The sequence below is a fragment of the Tursiops truncatus genome, chromosome 14, assembly GCF_011762595.2.
Source record: "Tursiops truncatus isolate mTurTru1 chromosome 14, mTurTru1.mat.Y, whole genome shotgun sequence".
NCBI lineage: Eukaryota > Metazoa > Chordata > Mammalia > Artiodactyla > Delphinidae > Tursiops > Tursiops truncatus.
The window spans coordinates 34,609,783-34,624,564 of record NC_047047.1 but is presented as its reverse complement, the minus strand read 5'-3'; the positions used below and the strand labels follow the sequence as shown (position 1 = coordinate 34,624,564).

At 34.4% G+C, this 14,782-nt stretch overlaps 1 protein-coding gene across 5 annotated transcripts in view; it reads right to left on the bottom strand.

Annotated features, from left to right (window-relative positions):
• Positions 1 to 14,782, bottom strand: part of RAB1A (RAB1A, member RAS oncogene family) — a 50,212-nt gene that overhangs the window by 33,487 nt on the left and 1,943 nt on the right. For all 5 annotated transcript variants that reach the window (XR_012325672.1, XR_012325671.1, XR_012325673.1 and 2 more), the window contains exon 2: positions 2,352 to 2,424. Coding sequence is in view for 2 of the 5 variants with exons in the window: in XM_073791301.1 (XP_073647402.1) it covers positions 2,352 to 2,424 (73 nt within the window). In the remaining 3 variants the exon portion in view is untranslated. The remainder of the gene's footprint in view (positions 1 to 2,351; positions 2,425 to 14,782) is intronic.

Genomic DNA, 14,782 nt, shown 5'->3' with positions numbered 1-14,782 from the left:
CTGATTTTTTTTGAATTGCTGATTTAATACTAGGAATTATTCTTAATTTTAATTAATTTTTAATATTTGCCAATTTAATAAAAGTTAAGTAATATCTAATGTTAAAGTCCTTTAAATACAAATAAAATTGAACCTTTTTTTTCATATTTATTGGCAATTTGTATTTCTCCTTTTGTGAACTGCCCGCTCATGTATTTGCTCATATTTCCATCAGGGCAAACATCCTTTTATTATTAATGTGTAAGTGTGCTTTATATATTGAGAATATCACCCCTTCCTCATATATATTTTTTCCTAGTACCATTTGTTTTCCAACATTTTTATGTGCTCAGCATTAATCTTAATGCAATCAAATTTAACAATCTTTTCTTTCCTGATTTTTTTTCTGTGTTAGAAAATACTTTCACACAAGATTAAAGAGCCACCTAGGTTTTATTCTGGTACTTCCATGGTCTCATTTTTTAACTATTATATATAGTGAAGTTTTATACATATATATATATATATATGGGATTCATTAATATCACTTATATCATCAGAAAAGTCATATTAAGTATTTGAGATGCTGTCAAGCTTGCAGTGGTAAATTTTAAGTTTTCTAAAATTCTAATTTTCCTTTGAAAAGCTTGAATTTATTACAGACAGCAAATGCTGTTAGATATTTTCCTTGAAGTGATAATGTCTGTTCATCTGATAAAATGTGTACCCAATACTCAATTCTACATAATTATAGTTTGTTAGTTGTTCTTTCAAGTAAAAAAAAAAAAAAAAAAATGTTCAATGAAAAAAGCAGCTAGTTTAGCTCAAAATGGAAACAACTATACAAGTGCTTTTCTTTCCCTTGAGACAACCAACATATTCCAGTCTTCAGTAAAACTACTTTATGCAAACTCCTCATTTCTTCACACAGAATATTTAAAAAAAGAATACTCGAGGATCAAGATTTTATTAATTAATCATTTTTAGAAGCAACCTAAGTGTCCATCAACAGATTGAATGAATAAATGTGTATACATATACATACAATGGAATACTACTCAGGCATAAAAAACAATAAAATTTTGCCATTTGCAACAACATGGATGGACTTGGAGGGTATTATCGTAACTGAAATAAGTCAGACAAAGACAAGTACTGTATGATATCACTTATATGTGGAATCTAAAAAAATAAACTAATGACTGTAACAAAAAAGAAACAGACTCACAGTTTGTTCATAGAGAACAAACTGGTGGTTACCACTGGGGAGAGGAAAAGAGGGAGGAGCAAGATGGGGTAGGGGATTTAGAGGTACAACCTACTATATATAAAATAAAAAGCTACAAGGACATACTGTACAACACAGGGAATAGAGCCAATATTTTATAGTAACTATAAATGGAATATAACCTTTAAAAATTGTGAATCACTATGTTGTACACCTGAAACATGTAATATTGTATATCAACTATACCTCAATTTAAAAAAATATGAAAAAAATTAATCATTTTTACTGTTTCATCAAAGACACTCTGAAATGAAAATGGTGTTTTTCCTCACTGTGAGTGAACAGAGGTAAACACCAGGACTGTGAGTATAATTTGGGGCTTAGCACTACTTCAACATGGTGCTAATAAGGCACCGGCAGTTTTACCCACCACTGCTTTTGCATCATCAGAGCAAAGATCAATAGAGTGAAAAAAGGCAAATGTCTTTTGCCTTAGTACTAAGTAATTATTTACTTAGTAAATACTAATGGTTTAGTGTTATTAGGAAAGTAGTTTTGATCTCCTGGACCCCAAGACGGTCTTGATAATCCCTACTGGTCCATACTCTTAAGAACCAATGATCTAGACAGTGAGAAGGAAAACATGCTAAATTTAAAGGCAGCTGATAAGACTATGAATAAGACTGTAGATTTTATTTATTAGGTTGAAAGTTACTTATCAGTTTGTAAATTTCAGCATATAGAACACTATGCCATTTTCAAAAGAATTTTGTACCAGGCCCTGCTTTTTTTTATTCTACTGAAGTTTTACTTGAAGATTTGTTTTCCATCAAGTCACTTTCAACACAGACCTATTATTTTCCCCTTACCTCACTACTTATGTTGGAATGAAACACTGATCTCCAAGAAGAGTATTAGACACTCTGACTTTATAACTATACTTTGCTTGAATTTCTTTGAAGAGCAACAGCATTTCTTCTATTTAAGAGTCTAGATATCACTGGGGATGTACACTTGGAGGCTTTATATATAATATATAAATTCTGGAAGAGTTAATATTCTGAATAAAACTGTTTAAACTTTTGTCTCCCTAGAAAACATAAACAGCATTAATTTCTTTAAAAGCATTTTGATTTCAACTTACTGCAAACCTAAGAAGGAGGCAAGACTTTCCAACTCCAGAGTCGCCAATCAGAAGCAACTTGAATAAATAATCACTGCAAAGAGAAAAAGAAAATCACATTAATAAAAAGCATATTGTATTTTAAGTTCTACAGCAACAAAAATATAGCCAAGAATAACAGCTCACCGAGGAAGACTACAGCTCCTGAAAAGCCCATGAACGGCCTAACAGAAGACCAAACTGCAACAAACAGCAGGAGCCCTTTTGATGAATCACTGAACATGACAGAATTATGTAAAAATAAGATAGGCAATGCCACCCATGATCTCTAATATCAGCTGAACTTCCACTGCCAAGCAATGAATGAAAGGAAACATAAGTGATATGCATTCTTGGAGGGCCGAAGACCTATGCTAGAAAAATCCCACTCTTCTGCAATATTAGAATACCAGGAGTTAACTTTTCATTGTTCTTGCCAATGAAATGTATCTCTCCTTCAAATTCCAATCTAAAGTCATTATTTCATAAGAATCCTCCAACGAAGGGCTTTTATGATCCTTCCCTAGCATCCACCTGGAATTCTCTCCCTTTAAAATGGATCATTTAACTTCTGAAAGTCTGTATTATAAATATCTTAAACTGGAGATGCAGTAAAATCAAAGGCTGTGTAAATGCACAACTTTCCCAACATTCTAAGCTTGTATTAAAGCATTCTTTGGAAAACACTGAAAGCTAGGCTACGTTTATGCACCTTTACCGCTGCCAAACCTAACAAAAAACCATTCCCAGGCACGGACATATATACACTACCAAATGTAAAATAGATAGCTAGTGGGAAGCAGCCGCATAGCACAGGGAGATCAGCTCGGTGCTTTGTGTCCACCTAGAGGGGTGGGATAGGGAGGGTGGGAGGGAGATGCAAGAGGGAGGAGATATGGGGATATATGTATATGTATAGCTGATTCAGTTTGTTATACAGCAGAAACTAACACACCATTGTAAAGCAATTATACTCCAATAAAGATGTTAAAAAACAAAACAAAACATTCCCAGGAATTTTTTCATGAACCTGAAGACAACAGACAGTCAGCCAACGGTCTCCAAAGGAATCTCTCATAGATTGTTCCCAACTCTGACCAATTCTGTATGTTCTTTTTTTTTTTTTTGGGTACGCGGGCCTCTCACTGCTGTGGCCTCTCCCGTGGTGGAGCACAGACTCCAGACACGCAGGCTCAGTGGCCATGGCTCACGGGCCCAGCCGCTCCGCGTCATGTGGGATCTTCCCGGACCGGGGCACCAACCCTGTGTCCCCTGCATCGGCAGGGGGACTCTCAACCACTGCGCCACCAGGGAAGCCCTCTGTATGTTCTTTTAAAGCAATGTCAAAATGACAACAAATCCAGAATTCACAGATCTTTTTTTCAGAAGATATACATGATTCTTAATTTTCTTCCTTGTGATTTAGTTAAAAAAAAATGCTATGTACTTAAAGTGAACCCCAAGTATCACTTGCAAATGAAGTGTAGATTACAATTATCAGATTTACATGTAAGCAAGATGTTTAGAAGTGATTATCTCTGTGAATATTAATCAACTGTTACCTAGGTTTATACAGTGATATGTATTACTTAAAACATAGCTTTCTGGTTTTACCGAATTACCATAGTACACTTATTGTTCCTAATTATACCTAAAGGAAAGAATTTTTTTGAAAATCCAAAGTGCCCTAGTCAGCAGCAAAATAAAGGTCACAGAAGGAAGTAAGCTTTTAAATAAGTCATTAGGAAGAGCTGATTGAAACATAGGATGAACTTAACAACTAACATCCTTTCCAGTTGAGATCCTAAGGAAAAAAGGGGGTAGTGGGGATAATGATTATAAAAATTTACTCTTAATAAATTATTGGTACCTAATACCAAACAACTTTTAGTCAATGCAGTTGCTGTGCTGACTCACTTCAGTACTACTGATAGCTTTCTCTTTAATTAGACCAAATGAATTCTTAAGAATGCTGAACACTGAACATTAGCAATGAATTTACATTTCAGTCAGCAAGAAAGAAAATCACACCACCGATACTACTACAATTACTTAGTTTTTAACAAAAATTTTGATACAACAAATGCCCTGAATTAACCAGTTTCCCTCAGGACAGTGCCAGGCATCCAGTAAACACTCAATAAACATCCTCTGAATCAGTGGTACTGGACCCCTTTACAGTAAAAGACAGCACTGGGCCCACATATGCTGCCTGTGGTATCATTCATTACCTTAAAGATCAATTTCTCTCTTTCAGAATAACCATAAGGCTGTAAAAAACATGAAAGCTTCCTAACTGTGCTACAAGTTACATTATGATTTCAAGGAAATTAGTAGTCAATTTTTTTAAACTTACTTTTCAATTATCATTCTTTTTAAATTTTACAAGCGGCGTTATTTTGAAACGTTATTTATGAGTTCCTGATAATTTAAGGCTCAGAGCCATTGTAAATAACATGAAGAGTTGAGCACTCTGTTCCAAAATGAATCTTGTCAAAGAAGGCTATTTTGTTCTCTCCCAAACCATCAGCTTCACTAACACCACAAGAGACGTGGAGGAGAATGGCAAACAAAATCAACTAACAAACTTCTTGCCTTATTGAGTTCACACACCAGGAGACTGTGATCAACAGCATGTTACCTGCACTGGAACGTTTTAAATTACCTACTCCTATAGTACCTTATTTCTAAACTATTAATACACAGGATGTACAAGAGAATTCATATTTGAGATCACTTAAAGACATTTCTGTAACTATATTTATAAAACAGAACACAGTAGAAGTGTTGATAGGAAATATACAAATCTAAAGTTAGAAAGCTCAATATCAGAATTCTGGTACAAAGAGTCAAGAATAATTTAGCAAATAGTAAGACTTTAAATGTATTTTTCTTTTATTCTCAAGAATTTGGATTAAGTTTTCAGTCTGCAATACCATTTTGACTTAAGTGAAAAAACTGAATTATATCAGTTGAGAAATCTTTATGTACAACTGTAATCACCACTCACCTAAATCAGATAGTTCTAGTAAATCCTATCCACTGTTCCCAATCAGAATTTCCTCAGGTCCTTTTCATGTCTAATTTACTATGACAACGACACTTCATATTTTCTCCCCGTAAGTAGTCTGGAGTCTGTTTTTCCCCACTCTTATGTTTAACATACCTATCTGTGTGAAGGTAAACTGACTTATTCATCCAAAATATAACACCGTGCCTTTTACAAAGCACTGTGCTAAGAGATCAGAGAACATTTTAATTTTGCGTTTTTAATCAGGTCTCTTTCATTGTGAGAAACACCTAAAGAATATCTATAGCCATACTTGAGTAACATTTTGGGCAAAATGCTAGAGAAAAAAATTTACAGGGACATGGCATATTAAAAGGACAGACACCAACCTCAATGGCCAAGGCAACAATGTGAGCCACAAAGTAAACAATCATGTACTGGATTATAACCCAAAGAATAAAATAAATATCCATGAGTCCATAAGTGTATAAATCATTAACTAAATAAATAGGAGAGGAGACACAACACTTCCTTACATGAGGATTCCAACTAATGCATGTAGAAGGGATGAGAGAAATAGAAAATCACTGGTAGATTAACTGCTACAGGCAAGATCCACTGATGAATGCTAAAATTAGTGGGTGAAACTTCAAGGAGACTTAGGATATTTGCACGGCCTCAAAATTTGTCCCCCCCAAATATTTATTACTGCAGTGGTTTTAACATATGCCCACAAATTCTTTGAACACTCCTCCCTCCAGGAAGTGGAGCTTAGTTCCCTTCCCCTGAGTGTGGGTTCTTAACGACTGGTTTCTAACAGTGTGTAGAAAGGGAAAAATAGTAATTTTACACTGGAGAAACCTGACAGATGCCACCTTTACTAAGTGATCAACGTGAACATCACCAGCAGTAAGTCATATTGATGTTATGTACCTTCTGATATGATGTAATGAGTAGAGTGCTTCACCTCTATGGTATTTCTCTCCAAATCCATAACCCCAGTCTAATCATGAGAAAACATCAGACAAATGCATACCGAGGGAAATTTACAAAGTATCTAAACTCTTCAAAACTGTCATGGTCATGAAAAATAAGACTGAGAAACTCACAGACTGAAGGAGGCTAACATGACATAACAATTAAATACAATATGGTATCTTGGATTAGGTTCTGGAACAGAAAAATGACATTAGTGGAAAAACTGGAGAAATTGGAATAAAAGTCTATAGTTTAGTTCATAGTTTACCAGTGTTAATATCTTAATTTTGATAAATGTACCATGGTATATAAGATGTTAATATTAGGGGAAGCTGGGTGAAGGGTATACAGGAATTCCCTGTACTACTTTTGCAATTCTTCTGTAAATCTATATTTATTTCAAAATAAAAAGGTTTTAGAAAAACAAACTATGAGGACATTAGTGAAATAGGTACAATCTCATTGAAAAGCTAGCCCCTGATATTTTTTAAACATGAGAGACATATTTTGTGTTTTCTCGAGTTAAATCAACAATCATAAATCATGCTGGATTCTGTAAAATAAAAACTTTGCTTTTGAGGCACAAGTATGTTTTGAGAATATTAAAGTGGGAATAATTCAGTGAGAAAGTAAGACAGTTAAGACTGACATAGATTAAGGCTCGATGGAAAGGGGCAGATTCAACCTTTTAATAATTGGATGGTGGAATGTCAAATATGGTAGCAAGTGAAAAATTATTTTTGCTATCAGTTTCTCCTTAAGTCTACTCCTGGTCTACTTCAGCAATACTCTAGATCCTCTATTTCCATTATTTATGATCTGAACATAATCGTGATACTCATGCCATTTTTGCATGTAAGCATTAACATTTTCTATACCTTAAAAAACATCACTATTGAGAGAGCATGAAACAATATTTTTAAAAAGTTACCAAAACCCATTTTGACTCAAAATTCTATTTAGGTAAAATGTTTTCCTTTTTAATGAAGTTACCAAACTACATCTATAAAATATGAAGTAGGAGATGAATCTGCTTGTTGCTGAATCTAAAATACTACTCGGAATTCTATAATCTCAAAAGAGACTACTACATGATACTGTTATGTAAAAAGATTACAGACTATGTTTGTCTAGTATAACCCACTTTTGTTAAAAAAAATTTGTACACACAAAAGATTTGGGGAAAAATGGACACGTCTAAATTGTACGATTACACTCAATCTTTTCTTTATATTTTTTAAAAAGTCTGCAGTCAGACTGTATTACTTTTCTAACCAGAAAAAAAAAAGTCATTTGAGGGGAGGAAAAACTTTTAATCAATGATTTATTCAATGACTGAACAACCTTACAAGTTCTTTCAGCATACCTGTCAGAACACAAATGACATCTAAGTAGGTAGAGTAGGTCAAGGTTGTAAGCAGACAGCACTGGCACATTCCCAATATAGCCACAAAGATATGAAGTCAACTTTTTGGATTAAATAAGAATAAACATTTTTTTCTTCTTTTATGAAACAAAATTTGGATTACCAGACATAATTCACCTGTCAATGAATATAAGAGATAGTTGACTGACATTAACACAAGTTTCAACTACCCTTTGGAAACACACCAAGGAAGACAAAAGTAAACAGTGGAGAACTATATAATTGTTTTTATCCAAACAGTACCCCCAAAATACAAATTTCATAGTGTCAGCTATAAGTATACCTTAGAAAAGGCCTGTTATATTAAAAAGTTCAATGGAACCTAAACTTGTTCTCTTTCACCTAGAACAAGTTCACCTGCATGATAGGAATCATTTAGTTTTTATCTTTTTATAAAATCATACTTGAAAACACCCTAAAACTAAGCTCACATAACAAATTTAAAACAAAATCATGGTTATGATATTATGATATAGTGGCCAAATAAACTTGAATTCACTTTTAAACTATACACTAATCTATTAGTCTTTGGGGTATGGAATGATTAATAAAACTTGAGCTGCAATAATTGTGCTTGACATCTACTTTTCTTCTTCACTCACTTTAAGTATGCTCCACAGAACACAATTCAAAATTGACCATCAGGGGACTTCCCTGGTGGTCCAGTGGTTAAGATTCTGCACTTTCACTGCAGGGGCCGTGGGTTCTGGGCAGGGAACTAAGATCCCACATGCCATGTGGTGTGGCGGCAACAGCAACAAAATTGCCCATCAGGCTGGATAAAAGAGGTAAGAACTTTTAGTTACTTCATATGCTTCTATATCATTTGAATTTTACAGAGTACATATTACTTTTGTGATTAAATTAATAAAAAAAACTAAATAAACCTTCAGCTATGGACAAAAGCAGCCTGTTAGTCAAATAAATAATTACCAAGAATCTGAGAGGGCAACAGTCTTTCCTCCATATTTAAGAAAACAGCCAAGCAATTTTTAAAAAACTCTCCCCATAACTGACCCCTAAAACTACATTAAAAAAAATATTTAGAGACAATAGATTAATTTTCCATGTTCCACTTTATCTCTGTTTAAAACAGTGTTCCAAAAATCCAAAGCTGGAATTCTGAAAATGAGGGAAACTTTGGTTGTTCTGAAGAAGTAGTAAGCCATACAAGAGGACAAGAGAGTAAATGGTCTTACCACGTAGATAACAGCAAATATTTAGTGAAAAACGCACCAAGGAGGGGCTGTAAGTGTCCATACCTCCTTACCTTTCAAAGCCTGCATGGGTTTTAGACCTGGAAAGAACTGTATTTGAATTCAGGCTTCATCACATACTAGCTACAAGATCTTGAGGTAAGGGTACTTAATCTATCACTATGAGGCTCTATTTCCTCATCTGTAAAAAGATTCAATTAGCACTCTCTACCACCCAATTAGGCTCTGATCAAGATTATAAATATTGCCTCTAAAGCATTTAGCACAGTGTCTGGTACAGGGGCACAATAAGTGGCAATTATTATTATTTTTCCTTCCTCCCTCCAAATCAGGATGCAACCTAATGAAAAATCTCAAGAGCTACAGACAAAAACTTTGAAGCTATTTATCCAAAGTTTCAGTACAGATGATGGGTGACAAAGTATCACAGGAGTTTACCAGTATAATCTAAAGTAAAAGTGTAAAAATTACCAGCTAACAGTTATAAGTACTATGATCACAACTCCCGAAGTCTAGCAACACATGAAACAGTAACACGGTCTGCAGCAAATGTGCCTGCCTCTCCAGGAAGAGACAGGCATTCTCTGCTTTACTTGCTTTTCTCACAGAAAGACATCCATGACTTTAAGGCCCCAAGTATAAGTATTCAAGAATAGTCATGAGGGTAGAAAGACTGAGAATGGATAAGATAATTAACTTCACGCCTAGAGAAGCTTTAAATATCAACCCAACACAAGATGTGAAGAAAGTCAAAGGGCCATTCACAATACATACCTCACAAGCCCTTCTTAACATTTTTAAAAAGGCCTCTCCAATCACGAATTTTAGACATAATTGACCACAAAAATGCTAGTCGTCTAATTAATTGGCTTAATTTTAAATTCCTAGAAGTTAACCACACACACTAAACTGGAAACAGCATACTTGGACTGTAAAATCACAGGCCCTTGAGTTAAAATTCCAATTCTACTGCTTCCTCTGAATGCCCCTGGGCAAGCCATTTAACTCTTCTCTGGCTCTGATTGCTGTAAAATTAGGACACTATTTCTTCATACTATTAGGGGAAATAATGGACATACATAAAATTTCTGAGTAGTGGTGGGAACTCAAATTGTTATTTGTTGACCTTATCCCAAGACTAGTGTCAGGGCTTCTGGAAAGTCCTCCTCAGTGCTCTGTTCCTCTCCAGCTAAAGCAATATAACTAAAACTTTGTGTTAATAATAGAAATCCTAGGCCCCTTCTTCAAATCTTTTGCACTATTATGCCATCTTATTCTTTAAAAATATCACAAGATTTAATTTCTGCTAATACTGTTAAATTGATTATGCTTGTTTGAGCCTGAGTCATCTTAACTGGTAATCACCTGGGAGCAAAGTCCGTGTTTTATAATTAAAAAATAAAAACCCCTCAACTCCTAGCACAGTCTAACTGATAAAAGAGAAAGAAAGGGTTGGCTATTTTCTTTACTAAGCTTTTTTTTCCAGGGAAATCAGATTGTGTGTGCGTGTGTGTGTGTGTGTGTGTGTGTGTGTGTACATTCATTGGAAGATTTTAAGTATCTGTATTGAAAACATTTTTCAAATAGACAAGGTCAGAGATCAATGTGTAATGATTAAATGTGTTAGAAAAACATTAAGATTGAAACCACCTGCATATATATATATTACATATATTCTTACATATATTCTAACATCCCTTACTGGAATACACGTGTCAACTCCTGCATAGCACTGTACAGTTTACTCTTGAGACTCAGAACGGAGGCGGTACTAATCACGTTATAAAGAAACAGGCTCAGGGCTTCTGTGGTGGCGCAGTGGTTGAGAGTCTGCCTGCCGATGCAGGGAACACGGGTTCGTGGCCCGGTCCGGGAAGATCCCACATGCCGCGGAGCAGCTGGGCCCGTGAGCCATGGCCGCTGAGCCTGCGCGTCCGGAGCCTGTGCTCCGCAATGGGAGAGGCCACAGCAGTGAGAGGCCCGCGTACCGGGGAAAAAAAAAAAAAAAAAAAAAAGGAATAAATGCCCTAAATCAAGTTACTGGAAAATATCTATGGGCAGAGTAGGAAGGACAAAGAACAATTCCACTTAAGTACTATTGTTATTCAAAGAAAATACATTCAGACAAGTTAAATCCATCACTGTTCCTAGAAAACTTCAATTATATAATTCACTCAATTTCCTTTGTAAAGATCACTAGTTTGAGATGCAGACTGCATAAAATATCCTGGGTAAAGACCCTAGCCAAGTAGCTGGCACAAAGAGTAAGCACTTGTTAAATAGTAGCTATTATTATTAAAAACAATGTTTCCAAAGAGTGGTCACCTTTGTGAGCAAAGGTAACACTACCTGTCAGAATTGGGAATCTATAAACATGGAACAGAGTAAACAACTGGAACCTATCAACAATCTTGGATTTAATAAAGTGGGGTGTTCTGACCAACTGAGCCATCAGTCACAAAAGTACCAAGGAATATTTCATTTCCTACCTCTCCTTTGTACCCTATTTCTTCACATGTTTAAGTCAGTAAACAAACCAACAAACACTTGTTCTCTTGTTTCCTAAGGCCTCAGGACTATTTTTTTCCCCAAAATATCATTACACCATTATCCTTTTATAATCTGAAACATCACAGGGTGGTTCCAAAGAAAAGCCAAGACTTTGGTTTTTTTCCCTAAATTCTATTCCAGATATCAAAGAAGCAATCTCTTCTCAGCCCCACCTTCTACAAGAAAACAGTGGAATAGTCTGACTGTTCCCCTCTCCCTGTAAGATTAAAAAACAAAAGTGGGGGGGACATTTTCGGTTTCTCTTCATCTTAAAACACTCAAAGTATTTTTTAGCAAATCTTTAAAAATCTCAAAATCTTAAAAAGCATTTTATTTAACCCTGTTTTTATATATTAGGAAAGAGACAAGAGTGGGTAACATTAGCAAAAGGAAGCTATTCTTAACTATCAAAAATGAAACTTAACTATTACAACTACAAATAGTAAAACCATCATATATGTACAATCAAAAGTTGCCAAGGAGAGAAAACACACACGGCCAAAGGACTGCTGATAGGATATGAATCCAGCAAGATGCTTAGCATTTGTTAATCATAATCACTTAGATAAATCACTAAGATTGCTTCTAGAATAAAAACTGAAATATTAAAGAAATTGCTCAGAAAGCAAAATTCTCTTTAAAAGTCAACTAAACAGTCAGCAAGAGAACACTTGATTCTGAAGCTCTTCCATCTTTAAGACAAAAAAAAAAAAACCAAAAAAACAAAAAAACCCTTGAATATGTAAGAAACCGTCAACATCTTATACTTTAACCTAATTATGATGAAAAGGAAGAAGAAAATTTTAAATGCAAAATTTCAGTTTCTTTCAATGATCCTTCAAGATCATCCATTCACACAAAACTCTTAAGATGGAAAGTCTATATAGCTACTGGTAACTTACATTACCCAAAGAATTACATACATTGATTCTCTACGGACATTAAATAATCATATTCTGAATAGTGAGAATACCTCTTCTTTAAACTTCTTTGAATTTCTCAAATCATTACCAACACTACGAAAAAGTCATCAAGGCAACCTACAAAAAGAAAATCTATTTTTAGTTGATTTCTGCTTCTTTTCTTATAAAAAAATTCTAACTAAAAATTATGTAAAAGGCAGTAATGATATACTTATTAATGAAATTACACTCTTTCAGACAAATAACAGAACTGATTAACTTGTTTTTACCTTTAAACCCTTAAGTTAAAAGACAGATTTATTCAAAGCAGAGTGCTGACAAAAAAAAAAAAAAAGTCAGATGTTCCTTGAGTCTACCATAACAGAAAACGAAGTTTAAGAGACTGACTAAAACTTAAGCCATGATATTTTAAAAAGTTAAAAACAAGGTAAGTTTTTTTTTTAAACAAATTTTTTCTGCATTAACCGATGGATCTAGCCGATCCAAAGAGACTACTACATATAGTTCTTCCTACCGTAGTTAACTGGTATATTCATGATAGGTACACCTACTTTATTCTTAACACACTCCTTGATGAAACGGCCAAAATTATTTTCTTGACACTAAAAAAAAAAAACAATCTGCTAGAAGCTAATGGATTACGAAAAATGCTTCTGATATGAGAATAATGTTAAGTACTTCTTAGGCAGTGTGCTGAAATAATCACTGCCTGCTTTACCACCTAGCTCAGGAAAATCAAAATCTTTCCTCAAATCTCCAGAAAAAAAAGAAAGCTCTGATCCTTTCCATCTACTTTTTCCACCGCTCACATTCCACTTCAGTTGCATTTTGTTTTTGTTTGTAGCATTTGTAATTCAAGTGAGTCAGTCATTAACCTTAATTTCTACCATAAAGATAACGCAGGGCCATCATTTCTCCCAAATCAGCCAAATAACATAGAAAGTAGTAAAAGAAAAAGCTTAAAATTTAATCATTGATTGACATATTTCTTATTCTCCTCACTCCCAAACCAAAAGCTTACAACTTAAAGATCATAAAGTAAAAGCATTCCATAATAAAGCTACCAACAGGTAATCGTATGTCAACCTATATAAATCTAAAATCCTGTTCATTCTGAGAGAACCAAACTTTTTCTTTTGTCAAGAACACATCTTCAGTACCAAATTCAGCAGCACCCATGAAGCAGATTTTGAAAGTTTCTAAAAGGATTAAGATAAATAATAGATGATAAACCAAAACAAGGAACATTTGGGGGTGCACCTGTAAACATTACCTAGTATACTATTATTTCAAATTAGTATATAAAGTGTATGCTATAATATACATGTATTATAATGTACAATATTGTACCTGGCATATAATAAGTGGCCATAAATGTTAGCTATTAGGATAACACTGTGGAATCATGAAAGGCATTCATCCATTAAAAGTTTTAACTTAAGAAAAAAACATGCGACTTTAAAGTTTAGAACAAGGTTTTAAAGCAAATGGACTTCTGTTTGGGTGATTAAACTGTAAGAATTTCCTTCTTTTCTCTATTTTCCAATTTTGCTCTACTTTTATGATGGTAACAAACTTTATTAAAGATAAAAAGAAGAAACCGCTGAACTCAGATTTCTAAAAATCTGCTTGCTGGTTGCCTTTGTGACCTTCTGTAATAAAATACCACCTCCTCTCACCTTAGTACTTTTCACTAGTGCTTTTCCAAACATTTTTCCAAACTCCTAGGTTATCTTACTTAAGAGACAGTCTAGAATATAAATACAGTAACCCAGGTACAGGCACACTCAAGGCCATAAAAATATACAAATGATTTCTGGGACTGATTCTGTTGAGGTCATTAATCTAGAGTCCTCAAAAGAAAGAATGGTTTGGCACTCTATTTACTTAAGAATTACTACCCTTGCCATTTATTAACCATTCTTCTTTCTTCTTCTCTCTTGAACAATCCTTCTCACTCCCACTGCTTCTCCAAATCTAATGCTAGTAACTCCCTTACTGGTTTGTTTTCTATAAAGTCTTTCTAAACCCTACTAGCCAACCACAATCCCATACCTTCTTTTAAAATCTTCTGGCTCCAATCCATGCCACACATCTGGAACTTGCCATACGTACTGGTATTCAACATATATAAAATCTATTTTTTATATTCCATTATAAGTTCCTTGCAAGTAAGGATTATATTCCTAAATCCCAGCACTACTGGAATGCCTCACATAATGATGTACACCATCTACAGTGCTCTTACAGTTTACCAAATTGTTCTATATATACCTGAGCCTCACAGCTACCCGGATAGGAATAAAGAT